General features: G+C 42.7%; 1 protein-coding gene across 1 annotated transcript in view; it reads right to left on the bottom strand.

The window, feature by feature from the left end:
- FBLN5 (fibulin 5) overlaps positions 1-19,587 on the bottom strand; it is a 61,216-nt gene that overhangs the window by 12,664 nt on the left and 28,965 nt on the right. Inside the window, exons 4-7 of the mRNA XM_067547092.1 lie at positions 12,213-12,335; positions 7,634-7,750; positions 6,128-6,247; positions 2,314-2,436 (exon numbers count right to left, since the gene is read on the bottom strand). Coding sequence (XP_067403193.1) covers positions 2,314-2,436; positions 6,128-6,247; positions 7,634-7,750; positions 12,213-12,335 — 483 coding nt within the window. The remainder of the gene's footprint in view (positions 1-2,313; positions 2,437-6,127; positions 6,248-7,633; positions 7,751-12,212; positions 12,336-19,587) is intronic.

Genomic DNA, 19,587 nt, shown 5'->3' with positions numbered 1-19,587 from the left:
ATAACCCAGTACCTCTGGGATCTTAGAGTGTAAAGGGAGAATTCCTTGGTGGCTACACAAAAACTTAAATTTTTTCCACTTTGCTTTATAACATTTCCTGGTAGAATCCTTTCTACTATTTTTCAGGATGGCTCGGACATCAGTCAAACAGGCCTTTTGTAACTCCAACATCCATCCAAATACCATGCCCTCAGGTGAAATGTGTCTGGGTTGGGTTGGCAAGTCCATGCTTTGGCCTGGGTCGGGGCTGACATAGTAGGGGAAAGCAGAGAGGTAGTTGGGTGGATCCCTGCTGAAGCAGTGGGTATCAGAATAGCCAGGTCCAGCTCGGTGCTATAAGGATGACTTGTGCCTTGTCCTGTCTGATTTTCCTCAACAATCAAGGTAAAAGGGGGTCTGGAGGGAACACCCATCACAGGGCTCCTGACCACTGTATAAGAAAAGCATCACCCACAGAGCCTGGGCTGCAGCCCCCTTTGGAGCAGAACTCCCCACACCTGTTGTTCATATGAGATGTGAAGAGGTCTGTGGATGGGAAACCCACACCCAGAACACCTCCTGGAGGGTTGGGTCGTGTAGCTCCCACTCATGTTCTGTGGAGACATGTCTACCCAGAGAATCTGACAAGGTGTTGTGGAACCCTGGCAGGTGGATGGTGGTTAAAGTAATCTGCAGGGAAATGCACCAGTTTCCAAGCGTGATGGCCTCTGCATAGAGCAATGAAGAGTGTGCTTCTCCCTGCTTGGTGATATAATAGACCGCAGCCATGTCATTCAACAACATCTGGATTGACTGGCCATGGATGCAAAGGAGGAATTGTTCATGGGATAATCTGATTGCTCTCAGCTCCAGCACATTGATGTGAAGTGTGAACTCCTGAGGGGACCACATCCTCCAAGCAACCTGTCCCTTCAGATGTGCTCGCCAACCTTAAAGGGATGCATCAATGTTCACAGTTTTTCGGAGTGAGGAGTTGAGTGGTAGCCCCATACACACATATACTTTTCTTCTGTCCTCCCATCAATTAAAGGAGGCAAAGATCCCTTAGGGAAGGTGCTTGGCCAGAGCATAGACAGTCTGTAACCAGGTTTGTAGCATAGACCTCTGAGGTGAATCCTGTGAATGGGGTCCCATGAGTACTTGTGGCCATATGACCCAACAGAGACAGGCGGGGTTGAATGGAAGTTCTGGGGCTCCAGCAGATCCACTGTGTGAGCCTTGTCATGGAAAGCAATTGGTCATCTGATGCGTATACCCTGGTTGTAACAGAACGCCTTACCCTGATAAATGCTATCAAGTGTGTGGGTTCCAGGATGGACTTCTCCAGGTTCACCCTGAGGCCCAGCCTCTCAAACAGATGTAGAAGCATGGCTGTTGCTTCTCATCTTTCCTGGTAAGATTGTCCCTTCAGGAGCCTGTCATCTAACTGACGACAAACTGTCATCCCTTGCGGATGAAAGTGAGCTGCTACCACTGAAGGCACATTGGTGAAAACTCTGTGCCGTCAAGATCCCAAAGCGGACATCCCCGTACTGGTAGGGGTGTTGACTGGCCACAAATCGCAGGAATCTCCTTTGTGCTAGATGAATGTCTATATGAAAGTAGGCATCTTCGAGATTGAGAGCCATGAACCAGTTGTCTGAAGAACAGGTCTCCAAATCTTATGATACCACTAAGGGCTTTGGTGCTGAAAAAGAAGTCTCCAGTACTGGAAGGCGCTGCTGTTTTGTCTTTTGAAGTCTTCTCAGTCCTGCATGGTCTTGCTCTGGAGTACAAATCTCTCAGTGACTTGGAAGGGGACAGGGACTTCTGCCTCTTCTTAAAGGGTTTGGCTATGGAACTTTCCCTCTTGTTCTTATGAAAGCACTTGTGCCTCCCTTCCCCGTCTGCCCTGCCTCTGCTCTTGTCAGCCTCTCTGAGCTGTTGTGGGGGGGGGGTGGAGGTCTTGGAACTGTCTGAGACCAAAGATGAAGGCCCATTCCTACCTTCAGGCTGTTTTACAGGGGTATCTCCCCCATCAGAAGTTGTTCCCGGCATCATGTACTTCTCCAATAGGAACTTTCCAAGCTGAAATTCCCTAGACTGCTTGCTGCTGTTCAGGAATGAGCTGTGAATACTGCAAGTGGAAGGAACATGGGTTTCCCCCAGGAAGTACAGATCAATATTGCGGTAGTCTGTGACCCCACCCAGAATATTTGCTACCTTTTGCAATGCCAAGATCAAGCAAACATCTCAAATCTTGATTCTCAGTGAATCACCTTAACTTTCCTTCCAGAAATATCATTTATTTGCTCCCGGTTGGAATGTTCTTACCTTGGCAGCTTCTGTTATCATCAAGCAGAATGTAGCCAGGAGGGCAGGCGCAGTAGTAAGAGCCGGGCTCGTTCACACATTGGTGCTGGCAAAGGAACTCTGAGACGCTGCACTCATCCATGTCTGCAGTGGTAGAATAAAGTTTAGAATCCTGTGTGTTAAAGTAAAAAATACTTTCCCCTGACCAGAAGTCCATCCTAACTATGCTGCCTGTCACAACAAAAGTTCATTGAGCTCTAAGATCATGATATTTGCTATTCAACTCAGTTTAATAGGCCAGATTCAACTTTGATGTAAATCCATGGGTTTTACTGAAGTTATACAAGGGTGGATATGGCTCATGGTTGCTAGGAATTAATGTAAATGATTACTTTACGTGAAAAGGGAAAATTATCTAATTTACTAGTTTACTAAGCCTCACCCACGCCAAGTCAGGCCTACAACTATTAGTAAATTATAATGAAACCCACTCTCAGAAGATTTTCCAGGAGGCAAGCCGGTCTAAAGGTCAGACTGTCCTGAATGAAATGCAGACAGGCACCTTTCTATTCAATATACCTGCTCTGTGAGTGTGATCAATCAGGCTGTCTGTCTTTACCAACTGAAAATAACCTTCTAGTGTTTCTTACTCTTGTTAGCCCTGCACAGCCAATGCAGCTAAGAGGCAGTGAACTGGATTTTATTCCTTTTTATGCATCGTCAAGAGAACTGTTTAGGTTCCACTGAGTTACTTGTCACTCAGGGTACAGTTTGGCCTGCAGGAGCTTTATTATGGGTGATGATGGAAGGAACTTGACTCTCAGATCTCCAAATAAAGTTTTTTATTTTAATTGTTTTCATTTTAAACTGACCGCCTGTGATCTGGGTCATGCCAGACATGGAACTCCAGGGGCTCCTTTTTAAACAGCTACCTTTTAGAATAAAGTATCTGGCAGAACCTTCAAAAATAGCCCCAGGCTACTAGGCCATTTTTATCCAAGGTCCTCTCTACTATGCAACTGAATGCTGCTGGTCATGGGAGTCAAGGAGGTGGGGTGGCCTAAGATAGGTTTCTCTATATTTTTAAAAATACACCGTTTTATTAATTCTGCTGGAAGACTATGGCAAAACTGGCCATTGCCTTCAGGAGTGCAGAGTCTGACCCATCAGTGCAATTTTGTTAAAGCTCTTGGCTATGTGTAATCAATTCTGCTCTGTCACCAGAGTATATACTCACCTTGGGGCCCACTCTTGCATGCCTTGTGCACTCAGAAGCTCCTGTTGACTTCAGGGAGGGTTTTTGGTGGGTGAGGAACACAAGGTCAGTCTCATAATGATTTGTTGACAGTTCTCTGTACAGCTATATAGGGGACCTAGATGATCTCCTGTAAAGAGCTGAGTGCCTCACTTCCCATGGATGGCAGCTGGAGGTGAAAGCATTCACCACCTTTTCAGTTCTGGCACTCAGCTGCAGAAGTACATCCTCTACTAACCGGTACATACAAAGGGAGGATTTAGGTGTAGAACAGAGGCCTTGCAAATAACAGTCTGTCTATATCATCTGTTCTGTTTGGTCCTTCAGTGCATCCTACTGAAATGTTACTTCACAATGTTTTCATTAAGTTTTCTCAACAAGCAAGGCAACATTGAATTAAAAGCTGTAGAATAAAAGGATGCATTGCTCTTAGTTCCTTTATTGTCAGAAAACCTGTTTCTAATTGTCCATGTGATTGGCATTCCCTTATATCTCACTTCACAGGTAGAACTACCCATGTTTCCATTAGCCAGATATTACAGACAGAGCAGTAAAAGGCGTGTGTGTGTGTGGTTTTTTTCTCTTCCCTCTCAGAGAGTTGTGAGTCTAGTTTATAAAGAGAGAAATCTTTTCTGGAAAGGAAAGCCTTGCCTTCCCTCCAAAACAGTGACACCAATCCCAGCAGAAATCCTGCTTCCAACGCCGGCAGCAGCCAGCTCTCTGTTTTTTAGCCTTTATTCACTTATTTCCTAGGCATTCCAATATGGCTTAATATCACCTAGTTCAGTGCAGGTCTACTGGAATGCCGAGAGATCTCCAAATACTGGGGAAGCTAAGCAACCTTTCAAATCTTTGATTAAAAACAGACATGCCGTTTTTCATTCTGTTTACTCTTGATTTGCTAAGTCAACATAATTAGCAGGAGTTTGTGTTCAAGTGAGAAAGCAGAACCCCAGTGTTCCACATGGGATCATGTCTAATTGAGGGGAAAGTACATGCAAAGGCGTAGCTCAACGAAGGTCACTGTTAATCATTTCCTTATTCCTCTGCTCGGTTAATAAGAGAAACAAAGGCTTGAGTCTGAAGTTCCTAAATTCTTATTCCCAGCTCTGACATACTGACTCCCCTGAACAAATCACTTTAGCTCTCAGCCTGATTTTTCCTATCTTTAAAATGGGGGTAACCATATTTATCTACCTCACAAGGGTGTTGTAAGGATGAGTAACCATCTATAAAGTGCTTTAAAGAGGGAGCAGGCTCAATATTGTTATTATTAAAGCAGCATCATGGCCTCAAGTTATCAACAGGGAGTGTGAAAAAACAGACACCGCTTTACATCTTGCGTAATCCTGCTGAGGCGAGAATTTGGGCCAGTGAGCATGTTTGAACGAGGCAACATCTCACTGCCAGAAGAAGGACTTAAGACCAGAATTGTAAAGGTATTTAGGATTAATCCACTCAACATTGCAAGGCCTAAGTCCCATTTTCAAAAGTGACAGACATTTAGGACACAAAGTGTCATTGACTTTCACTGAGACTTCAGGGCCTAAGTGCCTAACTCACTTTTGAAATTGAGACTTAGGCACCTAACTGAGATAGGCATTGCAGTGCTGAGCAGAGTAACCCCTAAATACCTTTAAAAATCTGGGCCTGAGTCCCTGCTTTTATAATGATGAGGCTTGCACAGAAAAATGGCGTCAGAAGGGTTAACATACAAAGCACGTCATATGTTTTTTTTTCTCTCAAACACAGCCCTTTACATCTGTTTAGTGTAAATTAAAAAAACAAATATTTTCCAGTGAGGTTTTTTCCTTCCAAGAAATATTGGCTGGATTCTCTCATTTAAGCAGACTATGGGGACACTCACCAAAAAAGTAAGACTAACTATTATTTTTTCAATTAAGCAAAAAAAAAAAAAGGCAACCAAATGAAAACGGGGGGAGGGAAGAAAAGTGCTATAACAATTTTCCCATAATATAGCTACGTGGTGGGTAGATTACTCCTATTTGATTAGCTCCAACAGTGCTCATAAGGATGTGTATGCAGTTTCTTTAAATCTGTAGCTGGGAACCAGGCAGGTGGAGCTGTAAAATGTTTGGGCAAGTTCTGCAGTAAAGCAGAGTAAGAGAGACAGCACATGCCCAAGCACCTGTTGAATTAAAGTAACATTTGTTGAACCAGGGCAAGGGTCATTTTTTGGAATAATGCTATTTTCTTTATGCCAATAAAGTTCCTTGGTGAATGTTAGAAGAAAGCAATTCTTTTCTGTGGCTCTTTACCATTGTCACAGAACAGTTCTACTATTTAGTTTATATCTTTAAACCCATTCTGAGAAAAAACATAAACACTACCATCGATTTGTGTGTGTGTGTGTGTGTGTGTGTGTGTGTTTTCTTGCTTTTACCCTCTTGTTTAACTGACAGTAGGAAGGGAAGAATTGCTCTACCGACTTGGCAGAGGTAGATATAGCCATACTTGAAACTTCAGAGGAAGTCATATATAAAAAATAATAATGACAAAGAATGATTTAAATACAGTTAACCCCTCCCGTCCCCGCACCAAATCACTGAGGACAGTTACCACTGCAGCTAATTCCATCGGCTTCCAGTTCATAGCCAGGATCACAGCGACAGAGAAATGAGCCATATGTGTTGACGCAGTTTTGCACGCAAGGGTTCTGGGCTGTACATTCATTCACATCTACAGGAAACCAATGTTCAGTTTATTAAGGATGTCTCCCAAGGTACTGCTTCTAATTAATTACTAGTACAGTCAGGCATTAGAAAGAACTTTACAGGCACAGCAGTTTGGTTTGGTTCTCTTGCAAAGGTTTGACTGAGTCACTGTTGTTTGTATTGTTGTTGGTAATTAAGGCTGATGAATTGTAATGGAAAAAGTGGTTGGAAACACAGGCCATGCTGTATGTAAAGCAATTTAGAACATCTTCCCTAAATGCTGTTGCTGAGGCATTAGACAGCATTTGAATCTGAGATCAGAGAGCCTCATATCTAACAAGTCTGCTAGCTCCTGAACTCACTCTAGTGGGGGAAGAGGGTCACTTACAACTGAGACTTCTTGGGGAAAGAGCTGCTTGATCTGTCTCTGATCAGAAAATAACAAAGACTGGAATAAACTATTTACTGCAGATGCTTCCTTGTTTATCTAGTAATTTTAAGATTCTTCAACTGATTTAATCAGAGCAAGACCAGGCCAAAAGCAGCAGGATAAACCTAGGGAATGATGATGTAATGAGGAAATGATCCTTCCTGTGGCTACTACAAAGCAAAGACTTTCCTTTTAGCACATGTGCAACTCCTGGAAGGTCTTTATCCCATTAACAGCAGGCCATTCTGTGGGGTTGTGCGAGAGGCTGCTTTGAAGTATTTTAGTGTTCAAGAACAAAAATATAACTTTGATTACAAGGTCGCAGCAGCTCTGATCGAGCAAGGCACTTAAGCACATTGGAGAGGAAGAATGGTCCGATAGGGCATTAACCTGGGAGTTGGGAGACCTGGATTCAATTTCCTGTTCTGCCACAGACTTCCCATGTGACCTTGGGCAAATCACTTCATCTCTCTGCATGTGTTTGTCATATGGAAACTAGAGCTAATGGTACTGACCTACCTCACATGGGTGTTGTGAGTATAAACACACTAAAGATTAAGAGGTGCTCAGATACTGCAGTGATGGGAGCCATATGAGTACCTATCAGAATGTCTATACTTCAAGTTGAAATTCCAGCTCAAGGAGACAGAGCCAGAGGATGGAGCTAGCATGCTAAAAACAGTGTGGTTGTGGCAGGAGGGGATAGTTGCCCTGAGTATGTACCTAACAGCTTGGACAGAGATGGACTTGGGGCGGCTAGCTGCTCACACCCAGTGGCTATGGTCTATTTTTAGCACACTCGCTCAATCAGAGCTAGCACAGCTATGTCTCCTCCAGCTCAAAGTGTAGAATACCCTACAACAGACAGTGTCATACATGTGATAGCAGCAGGACTGTTCACGTTCTTAAAGTTACACACAAGTTTAAGTGCTTTGCTGGGTTAGGGCCAACGCTGAAGTAGTTATTGCCTATATACAGTACCTTGGCATGATCTTCCATCATCATTAAGGGTAAAACCTGGATTGCATGTACAGGAGTAGGAACCAGGTACATTGGCACACAGCTGCTGACAGTAGCCATAGCGGCATTCATCTATGTCTAAAAATAAAAAAGATGCAAAGTACAGACAAGATTGTAGTTGTACTTGCCATAGTTGCACTAGATAAACTCATGTAACCGTAGGACTAAGATCTACACATACCTAGGGGAGGGATCAATATATGATATTTTGATTCCAGCGCTCAAACGGCCAAAGTATAAGGTATTCAGATGGAAGGTTTTCCGAGCCCATCTCTCCCCAAGACAACACAGCAATATTTTTTTTTATAAATAGCTGAAATATAATTATGTGGGCTGATTAGCTACATTGTCATTTGTAAATGATTCTGCTCAATGTTACATTATCAAAAAGCCCAGGTTAGACTCTCTCAATAGCTACCCTTGATTTGTGTCTATTAGCTTATAGAGAGGAGCACAAAATATCCTACTGTATTTTTGTAATGGTCCAGAGTTAAATCTCGGTCACTTACACACACATCAGGGCTACTCACATAGTAAAGTGAGCAGCATTTGACCTCAAAAGCTACTTTTAGTCTTAGACGTGGCAATCTTTAAATACTTTTGTCATCCTGAAAATTATTTTTATGGGACTGTTTTCACTGGCATATGAGAAAACTTTAAAATATAAGAAGAATTCATAGTGTTGCTAAAATAACATTCTTTTTTGAATAGCAGCATTCACAATTGATGCATTTGATTGTCATGAGCAAGAGACAAGATTGAAAGATACAAGCATAAAGTAAATTTACTCTCTGATGGCACTGGAATCTAATAAATAGAATTATGAAAGTTAAAAGGAGTTTTACTCCTTGTTTCAGAGCAGAAATAAAACACCTGATAAATTGTCTCTTCCATGGCTATTCATTTTCTTTGGGATCAGCTGCCTTTTGATTTATGGGGTTTGTTTTTTGGCTGTCTTCAAGACTTCATATCCTTCCAATAGTGATTCAAAGTTTATGACCCTGCGTAGATTTTTGTTTATGACTGATTCAAATAAGCTCTCAGAGCAAATTCTGCATTGATATTCAACATCCATCTCGAGTGACACCCCAAGCTTGTAGCAACAGCAGATGGGAAAGACGGTATTGGAAGATGTTCCCTATATGAATGCTTCCTGTAAACAAGGTCATGGATGAATGGCTTACTGGAATAGCAACTCATTCCTCTCCTTTTTTTTTTTCAAGCTGGAAAGTACTGCTGTGTTTGGAAAAACTAATTATATAAAAGTCTGCGGTGAGCTGGAAAAATAATAACTCCGGTTTGATGAAAGCTTAACAGATTTGCACTTGAAGAAACAGACCTGAGCTTCCTCAAAACTCCGCCCCTAAGATTCTCCAGTGGAATATTAAATGATAACATTCAGTCAGTGAAACACTAAGGTAGACATAGAACATCAAACAAACCCTGCCCTGAGTGAGGGGATGATGCTTGGCTGAATGTGCAGTGGTGCTGAGAATCTGCTGCTTTAATGGAGTTCAGTGGAATCATGGGTGCTGAGCACCTCGGAAAATCAGGCCATTCCAGCAACTTCTGAAAGCTGCATTTTCTGAATTCGATTTTCTGGGCTGACTCTTGCTCCCTTTACTCACAAGGGTAGATCCCCTGGGCCTGATTTTTTTCTCTGCCATACCAGTTTCATGCCGGTGTAACTCCTTTGATGTGAATGGAGTTCCACTGGCAAAAGTCAACATAGCGGAGTGAAGAATCAGACTTATTATCTTCCATCTGTTTATTAGGGTGAGTAAGAAAAGCAGTATTTGCCCTTAATGCGGTCAGGTATATCAGAAATATCTCCAGAAACTGACACATTTGAAATCAGACTATTGATAGTTTCAGTTTTGTCTCTGTCACACACAAATGCACAAACAGCAGGTCATTGTTTGTCATTTATCATGTACTTTTTGGCACAATATAGGCATTTTCTGATGTCTTACTTTAAATTGGTTATGTTCCTGGTTAGGATTTTAAAACAAAAATTAGGTACTGAAGACTTTTTTTATCCAACTGAATATTTGAATAGTTTGAATATTTAGATGATTTTGTATTAACGTGAAGAATGGACCACACTGGGTCCCAGCTACCTAGTTATATCCACTTTATCAGGTTTAAGTTTATGGGTTGGTTGTGGCAATTTTGCCAAAAAAAATGGCTCAGGAAGCTAGGTTACATAGGACAAAAGTAATGGAAATATAATATTTAAAAAAATTAAGGGGGCATTGATTTTCACCTTTAATAAATGTTTCCATTTTAGTCCAATACCAAGGTGACCTACATACCAGTGAGAGGGCTGTCATATAAACACCCCTACACAGACAGGTTAAGCCCTAATCCGGTAAAGATTTACACACATTCTCAACTTTTAAACACATGAGTACTTCTGTTCTCCTCAATGGCACCATTCACAGCACTGAAAATTTAGGCACATGTTTAATCTATGCAGGATCAGGATCTACAATTGTAAAATCTCCAAGACAGGACTTTGTTTTTGTAGGAACCCTTTTCCTGGTTGGCTCTTCTTGGCACCACTGTGTAACTACTGTGCTGGCACTGACTGGCTAAATGTTAAATAGCAACAACAACAATTTGGCTAGATAGATGTGCTGTTCATTCTTCCCAACAGTGAAGAAATGTACCAGCAGAGACTTCCTTTGTAAACTTAACCCAGCCCTCCAAATACTTTTACATTATCTTTTTTCCCTTATGCCCAGTGGAAATGGATTCTCCAGGGCCTGTGAAAAAGTACATTAAATTGAGAAGACTTTGACGGTTTTGGAAAAATGCAGTGGAATTTTTTTCAACACAGATTTTCATGTTACATCTCTGCATTGCCTTGCGGTGATCTGGCCACCTTACTCACAGTTATCTAAATCAAGCACTGGGATGTTACTGTCTCTTTAAAATAGCATAAACAGATACTCTTGGGCAAACTCAGCTAAGCAAGGGAGCAGCTTTGGATCTCTGTTACTTACACCAAGCATCAAAGTGCTTATATTCTGACTCAGGGCCAAATCCTGGTTCCTGCACATAGCTCACATATTTGGGCTGAGCACAGGGGAACTACATGGGGGTCATCACAATCCAGGGTATGGTGCAGAAAACCCACACAACCTTATGCACAAGATTAGGGCAGTGCATCCATATTATCGCAAATCACTCGCTAGCCCCAATTCCCCACCACAAGAGGCATGCTGAGGAGTCACACAGGAAGTGCATAGGCTTTTTGAATGTCCTCTCTGTGCCCTCTTCTTCCCCATGAGGCAGAATGACTCCATCTCCATTGAATATAGGTTTTCTGAGGCCCTTACTAAGACAGAAAATTTAGCACTATACCTTCCGTTTCCCAAGTCTCTAGGAGAATAGGAGTTACAGAAACCTGGTCTAGGATTAAAGGTGCAGGGGACTTGATAACTTCAAATCACCCCCAGCCACTTTTAGCAGCAGTTAAAAAAGTAGCCAATCCTCCATTACAAATGCTAGATAGGAGAAGCAGCTGAGAAATAAATGGACAATTTCCAAGGACGAATGGGCAGGAAATCCCATTTTCCTTCCAGCTGAGACGGTGCGAAAACAAAGTCCCACTTTGGAAAATAGGTGGGCAAACAGCCTGTGCTGAGAAAAAAAAGCAGGGAAAGAGTGTAACAAGAACACTGAAGATAACTGGGCCTAAAATGAATGCCCACGTCAGTGCCTATGACTACTGATTGAGGGGAGTGGGTTGGAGAAGCGGTAGAGTTTGCACCTCTGCTATTGCTGCTGTTTGGCAAGGGTTGGTTTTCGACAAGGCTGGGCTTAGAGGGCAACAGAGCATTGCAGACACTGAGAGATTGACTCTCTGCAGCTGACAGAGAGAAAAGCTCTGAATCTGCTGAAACAGCACAGGTTTCAGACGCAACTGCTTGTTCTTGCCCAAGATTTTCCAGCAAGTTCACTGCTCCATTTCTTGATATTATCATTACTGAGCTCCTGCGCTCTGGTAACATAAGCACCTTAGGTCAAGACTGTGACCATGCGGAAAAGACGTGTGTTGCTGGTATGTCATATTTTTTTATCTATGCTTGTGAACTAGGATATACAAAAGGGCCACTTTCATGGTGGATGTAAGTAACATGTTCGCTAGTCATATGGCATTGCCATTTTGTTTCACGTGGGAGTCTTTTTGCCAAGCATACTACTGGCACTTCACAAATAAGAAAGACACTTCCACCTAGGCCAAGGGTGAGCTCTGTACTTGACAAAGACTCTCAGTGATGTCAGTTCAGCTCTGTACTACCACATGCACACACTCAGAAATTATGGAACATTTTTAACACAAAAGGAATATGAAAGTTATGGAATTTGGGAGACCCATGATAACAATTCAACTTTGGTAATCATCAAAACACTGGGGCACCGGGGAGACAGAGACCATAATTGTAACTAAAATGGAGTGGATTCATCAGAGGAATGCTGGTTTTCTAGAACCATTCTAGAAAATGTATAGCAATGCTCCAGAAAAACATACCTAAACATTGGCCTTCTAAGAGCCAATAGCCCTCAGTGCACGAGCAGGTGTATCCTCCTTCGGTGTTTATACAGATCTGCGTGGGGTTACACTGGTGTGACTCTGAGGCACATTCATCAATATCTGAAACACAGAAAAAACAACGAGAGTTCTGTAGCACTTTAAAGACTAACAAATTTAATTTCTGCAGGCATAAGGTTTCGTGGGCTGTAACCCACTTCGTTAGCTGTAAGGAATAGAAATCAGATAGGAGATATATTTATACATTCAAGGGTAAGGAACAACAATGGGGAAGGTAGGTATAAGCAAAGTCCATTCAGTTAAAGTAGCTGAGGCCTATTCACAACCATTGATTAGGAGGTGAGAATGTGTGAACAGTGACAACTACTTCTTGTAATGAGAGAACCATTCCAAGTCCCTGTTTAGACCCAGTTTGATTGTGTCAAGTTTGCAGATGAGTTCCAGCTCTGCAGTTTCTCTTTGAAGTCTGTTTTTGAAGTTTTTTTGTAGCAGTATGGCAACTTTCAAGTCATCTACGGAGTGTCCTGGGAGACTGAAGTGCTCTCTGACTGGTTTATGGATGTTACCATTTTTTATGTCTGATTTGTGTCCATTTATTCTTTTGCGTAGTGACAGTCCAGTTTGGCCAATGTAGATGGCAGCGGGGCATTGCTGGCACATGATGGCATATATTACATTAGTAGATGTGCAGGTGAATGAGCTCCTTATGGTGTGACTGATGTGGTTAGGACATGTAATGGTGTCACTAGAGTCGATGTGTGGGCAGAGCTGGCAACGGGGTTTGTTGCAGGGATAGGTTTCTGGGTTAGTGTTCTTCTTGTATGGTGTACGGTTGCTGGTGATTATCAACAAAGCTTTATACAATTATTAAAACAAATGCAGAGGTTATTTTAATTGTGTGGACACCTCCAATATTTCAGAGGATGAATCTGAGAAGAAATCAAAGGCAGTTGGAGTAGATGGAGTGATTTTGAACACACTCGACATTTGAGGCATTGCACAGAAATTCATAGAAAACTCCAACTTGCAAGGTGCTGAATTCAGTGGGAGTTGAAGGCACTCCACACAGCTCAGAAGATGCTCAGACTTTTGCAAGATCAATCCCATAAAAGTGATTGTTTCCTAGAGCTCTTCAAAAAATGGAATTTCCAGCCCACAGGAAATTTTGTGGCGGCTCCGTCACAAAGATTAATATCGACCTACCCAAAATAAAACATTTAATTTCAATTTCCCTGATTTCTTGTTGAAAATTTCAATGAAACTCTGTTTTCCAATAGGAAGAAGAACTCTCTGTATGATCGAAAACTTGTCTCTCTCACCAGCAGAAGTTGGTCCAATAAAAGATATTACTTAACCCACATCGTCTTTCTACTAGGATAATGTGTTCCCTCCAAAAACGTTGACTAGACTTACTGTTTTCAATGTGTTTGGCATTTTACTACCACCACCTTTGGGGGGTTGTTTGTTTGTAAATAACATTTTTATATTTATATAAAGTGGGATACTGTAACCTAATTGATTAAAATGCCTTTCAGAGTCATACGTTCAATTTGAATCCCTCCTTGTCTGATATCTTTCCCAATGTTTCTGGGATTGCGTTTGACTCTAGAGATCAGAAATGGAATAGTCAGATGATAAATGGTGACATTCTTTCAGCCAACTTAGAAATCTGTGTTTTATTGATGATTTTTACATTATTCTTAGGGTGACCAGATAGCAAGTGTGAAAAATGGGGATGAGAGTGGGTGGTAATAGGCGCCTATATAAGAAAAACTCCCAAATATTGGGACTGTCCCTATAAAATCAGGACATCTGATCACCCTAATTATTCTTGATTTATATTATTCTTGATTCCATCATACTGTGCACTGGCCTTTGCTGAATTATCATGTCATCATGTTGATGCTACTCTCTCAAACCCTCCCTTGCTGTTTTGTTAACTCTAACTTTGTTGTGTCATGACTGAAACCTGCTTGTAAGTCCTTTGTGGTGGGGAGCATATCTTTGTACCTATCTTGCTAGGCATCTAGCGCACTCTGGATGCAGTGAAAGAACAATAGCAATAGAATTACTGATCCAGGCAGACTCACTGTATTAAATGTATACTTATATAAACTGTACACTTCACACAGCCTTCATATGTTGTCTGTGTTCTTACACTAGAAGCTTGGGGGATTGTATATTCCTCTGCATGTAGACAGCACTTTGTGGGTACCAGCAGACTACAGCTAATGGATAACAATTACTTAGTGTTTTTCATCAAAATGCTTTCACTTTTTTACTTACACTTTTTATGTTAAGAACAGGACCTTGAGACCCTGCCAGCCGCCATTGCCCACAGCGAGTTCTGTGTGGGAGTTGGCCCTGGGCCTCACAAAAGGCTGCCTTCATGCCATGCCATCATTCCATGCTCACACCTCCCAGTGATATTAATGGCAGAGGCACAAAGTGAGGGCAAAGGCAGGATCTCAAGGTATTATACGGTTCAAATAGTGTTTGAAGAGTATTGACCTTCCTTCCCGTTTTCTCTTCATTCTTTACGCACATTAGTTCCCCTACCCCTCTAAATGCTGGTACTTGAAGTGGGTATAATACTTACTTTCACCTAAAACAGTGGGCTGTTCTGAGATCAGTTCCTTTCTATGTGTTGGCCTTGTAACTCTTTAGCAATCTCCTCATATGGAATGTACCTACTTCTGGAAATTAAGGCATCACTGCTGTTGTCTCTGCTACCTAATGGTAAGAGTCCTTTGCTTACTTTCAAACCACTGTCTTCCATTGTGGTAGAGGCAACAGGACAGCGAGGGCTATCACCCATGCTTCTTCTACCTTAAGAAAACTGGCCAATTTCCACTTCTACTAGCGCGCATTCATCCACGCAAAACATTTTGCTGTCCCTTACATTTTGCTACCTCAGGGGTCACCTGATTGACTTGCATGATAAGGCTGACCTTGCATACAGGAGGCATGTCTGAACCATATGGGGTACCAACATAACAGGCCATGGAAGTTGTAAGTGGTAAGTTGTAAGCAGCTTCACATCCCTTGACTAGGCCTTAATGTAAATGTTTGATCTTTATGTTCCACTTCACTGACTGGCTTCCTCCAAGGCGAGCCCTCCCGATGATGCACATTTAAAACTTTGAAAGCCCCAGTCAGTGGAATAAAATAAATATTATTGGGCAAGTTGCCTTCTCAACTCAAATATATAGCGCAATTCCAGTATGATATGGAATGCTCATGTCTGCCAGCATGTATTTACATTACACTGGCCTGTTCTGTGATGAATGACAGTTGTACGCTGGGAAAAATATCTGCCCGGGAATTTGGCAACTTTTGAATACACCCTTGAAAGAAGACTGGGCAGGGAGTTGGGGGTGCAGCAGGACTGGCAATATTGCAGCAGCTGAAGCCTGTTCCCAGCTTTCCTGTTTGCACAGAGGCCCAGACAGTGAGAAATCCATATCATCTGTCAGATTGGTGCCTCTGATAAAGAAGAAATTAAACATTTAATAGGGAAAAAGCAAACACTGTGATTCCAACTGGGGCAAATACTACCTATAAAACATAGTGACCCACAAACAGACAGGTTGCCCATACGGAATACATTGGACTTAAATACCTGCAGGAAAAATACATTCAACCACGCCAAGGACATTCTTTGGCATCCTTGTGTACAGTGGAAAATTACAAGTAAAAGTAACCTAACTGTGGGTCATTCTGTGAAAATCACTTCCTTTTTTGGTTGGGGAGCATATTATTTCTCTCCCATTCTCAATACAAGGATAATGTGCTTGGTGCATGATCCCCAGGCTTTTTCCTGCTGTCTCAGCAGATCATGATGTATATAGAAGCAATAACACTTAATACTTTGCTTGTGATTTTCATTTCAAGATGCTTTATAAACATGACCTAATTAATGAGGGGATGGCTAGTTTTGTGGTGAAGCCACTGGATTGGGACTAGAGGACCCGGACTCAATACCTTGCTCTAGTTCAGACCCCTTGTTTTATTGGTCAAGTTATTTAGGCTTTTGTGCCAAAGGTGTTTGGCTGCCTAACGTGTATTTATTTCATCAACAGTTAGAAGCCCAAATACCTTTGAGGATCTGGGCCTGAATCTCTCTGTACTTCACTTCACATTTGAAAAGTGAGGATAATAATCTTTCCTCTCTCACACCACGTGTCCCTCTTGTTTGTTTACACTGCAAGCTCTTCAGGGCAGGAACTCTCTCTCTCTCTGTTCAGCACCTGTGCAAGACAGGGTTTGCTTTTGGGTGGCCCCTCTAAGTGTTACTGTAATACTAATCATAATCATAATAACCCTCATAGTACCCTGTAAGGTAGATAAACACAGAGAAGTTGAAGGATTGGCCCATGACGACACAAGACAGAACTGGGATCAGGACTCATAAGTTCCTGGATCCCAGTCCTTTTGTTTAGACCACACTCTCTCTCATGTGTGTCAAACAATGCAGTGGCTGATTTCCCAAGATATGGTAAGTGGCAATGCAAATGACATGTCAGAATGCAGGATCAAACTGTGAATGAGGCTCCATAGCTACTAATGAGTCAAGTTCCACTACAAGAGTTCAGAGACGTTCAAAGGCTCTACCAGCTTAACTATTGCTTGTTCCATGCAACACACTGTATTTATGTCCTGTCCTACAGGAAAGACATGCTTCCAGTGGTTATGATAACAGAGCAATGGGGAGTCGGAGGGGAGCAGACAGAAGGGTTGGAGAGTAAGTTGGGGGTTTAGGGCTGAGTTCACCCCTGAATTCGTCCTTTCCATGTTTGTGCTGGGATCTGGAGGAGATCTACCCCCCTGAAGTGGTTTGAACCCCTCTCCCTGTCTGCTGTGTTCTGGGGTCTGGGGTTCTGCTCCTCTTAGGGTGCCTGAGCCCCACTCCCTGCCTCTCCATGTGAGCTGGGAATCTCAGTGGGGGAAACGAAGGTAATACAAATGTAAACAACTGAAATCCAGAAGATGAATAGTTAAGACACACATCACCCTGTGTAGGACAGATAGGCTCGGCTGTGTGTGGGGAATGGGCCCAGTTTCAAGGAGGGTCAGAATGGGCCTGGGGCATGGCTGGGGATGCCTGACTGAAGCAGGGGCAGGAACCCCAGCTGGAGATGGGTAGTGGGAGTGAGGGGCCCAGCTAAGTATGTAGCTTGGGTCATATAATCACGGTAGTGTTCGGCCTTCCGGGGTATGATATGTGTGTGCAGCAGGAGACAGCAAGGAGGAACTTCTTACATGTTAATGGCTTCCACATGGCTAACTAATGGCTTAATGACGTGGAGAATGGAGGGGGAGCTGGAAATGTTGAGTGAGGGCTACATGTTGTGGGCATGGTGGTGCAGGGGGTGGAGAAGGAAAGGTACACACCAGTCTTCCCTCAGACACTTAATCTTACTGTAACAATCATGTATTAAAACTATCTAGATTTTGGAACACAGACCATGGATCAGATTTAGCTGTTGTAAAAGTCACTGCACCAGAAAATGAGATTATTAGACGTCTATGTTCTACCAGTTGTTTGTACTTCCATTAGTACACCCACAACTTACTGCAAGGGCAAAACTGCAGACACAAATCTATCTAAGGTACTTATATGACTCGGCTACCAGCATGGTAGTATCTGAACACCACACAATATTTAACGCATTTATCCCCACAGTAGCTTTGTGAAGTAAAAAGTGCTATTATCCCCATTTAACAGATGGGAAACTGAGGCACAGAGCGGCTAAGCAACTTGCACAAGGTCACATAGGAAGTTTGTGGCAAAACAAGGAATTAAACAGAGATCTTCCAAGTTTGAGGATAGTGCCCCAACCACTGGACAATACTTCCTCTGACTGAAGACACTTCTACAATTTGGCCCACAGTGTAGATCTAGCAGTAATAATTTTTGTTAGTGACAGGCTTAGTGCTCTACTTATGGCTACCACTGCAGTCCGCCAGGCATGCAGCAGTTCACCTCCTCAGAGGTATTACCTGTGGCCTAATAACTCCACCTGCTTGCCATTACACTCTGGGTATCATTTAAAAAGTTGATGATGATCTTTAAAACCTTAAAGGGCCTTGGAGTCACTCTCTCTTGCTCTGACCCAATAATTATTCAATACAACATGGAACAGCTACAACAGGAGAGACTGAGATCACCCCTCCCAAGACTACCCTGTAGCCCAGTGTTCGTGCACTTGTACAGGGGCATTTTAGCAATCAGCCAGGTGCCCAAGCCACTGCCAATTACTGGGATGGACTACCAATTATTCTGCTTGCTGCTTTTAGCCATTTTCAGGCCTTTGCAGGAACTTAGCATAGCTACGGAAACTGGGAAAGGGGTAGTAGAGCAGGTACACGTGAAGCGGACTTGACTCTCTGCGCTCTCTCCCTCTGAATATGCTGGGGCAGATGTCTGTGAAAAACAGAAAGTCTGGATATATTTAAAAGCTGAATTTCCCCAGAGCTGCAGTTATCAGACTAACTGCTAAGACTGCTTGCTTAACAATTTATTTTAATGACTAGTCTCTGTAATTCCGACTTCTGCCTAGTGATTGAGCCGTTTGGTCAGTTACGTAACATTTTTCTTGATTTACATGTATCTGTAACTTTTGGGGAATAAAGGAAGGTAGCAAGTCTGAGTCAGTGGATCAATTCGTGGGCACATTGAAAGATCCCCAGACACAGATGGAAGGACTGCACAACCAGAAATCTGTCATTGATTCACCCAAAGACTGCCTCAGACTTGCAGGGGTAACATTAAGTTTTGGGGCACTTTATTCACTTCTTGTATTGTGTTGCTTAAGACTAATAAGTGGAGATGGTGGTGAAGGTAATTCTGAGGGGGATTGCTGGGAATTGGAAGTAAAGCATTTGGCTCTGATTTGGCTCTTGCCAGCCATATAACAAGCAGATGGGATGTGTTTCCTTTTGGTTTATTGCCTGATACCAACTCGCAAAGACTAAAAGTTATTGGGTTGAGGAATCTTGGGTAACACACTCTCCTGGCTTCAAGTCTCTGAGCCCAATAAGGCAGTGCAGGGATTTGAAAACAGGTCTCTCACATTCCAGGTCAGTCCCCTGCCCACCAGGATTTGGGTGTCTCTCTCTGATTTTCCACAAGAAAAGGCTGACCTGGCTTAGGTGCATGACTCCAGGACAGGGTTCATGGCTGAGAACCCTGACCAGAGACAGGCACCTCCCTCCAGCCTGTCAGTCAGGTGTCTAAGGTCCAGATCAATGGGAGTTAGGTGTGTAAGTCCCTTTGTGGATCTGGGCCTTAAATCCTGCCTTGCTCCCCTGCATTTCACTCATGGATCAGCATAGGCAGCTCTCTGCTCAA

Source organism: Emydura macquarii, unplaced genomic scaffold (assembly GCF_026122565.2).
Source record: "Emydura macquarii macquarii isolate MOO-44397 ecotype Brisbane River unplaced genomic scaffold, CSIRO-AGI_Emac_v2 contig_1229, whole genome shotgun sequence".
Taxonomy (NCBI): domain Eukaryota; kingdom Metazoa; phylum Chordata; order Testudines; family Chelidae; genus Emydura; species Emydura macquarii.
The sequence above is the reverse complement of the archived record's forward strand: the minus strand, read 5'-3'. Positions and strand labels throughout refer to the sequence as shown.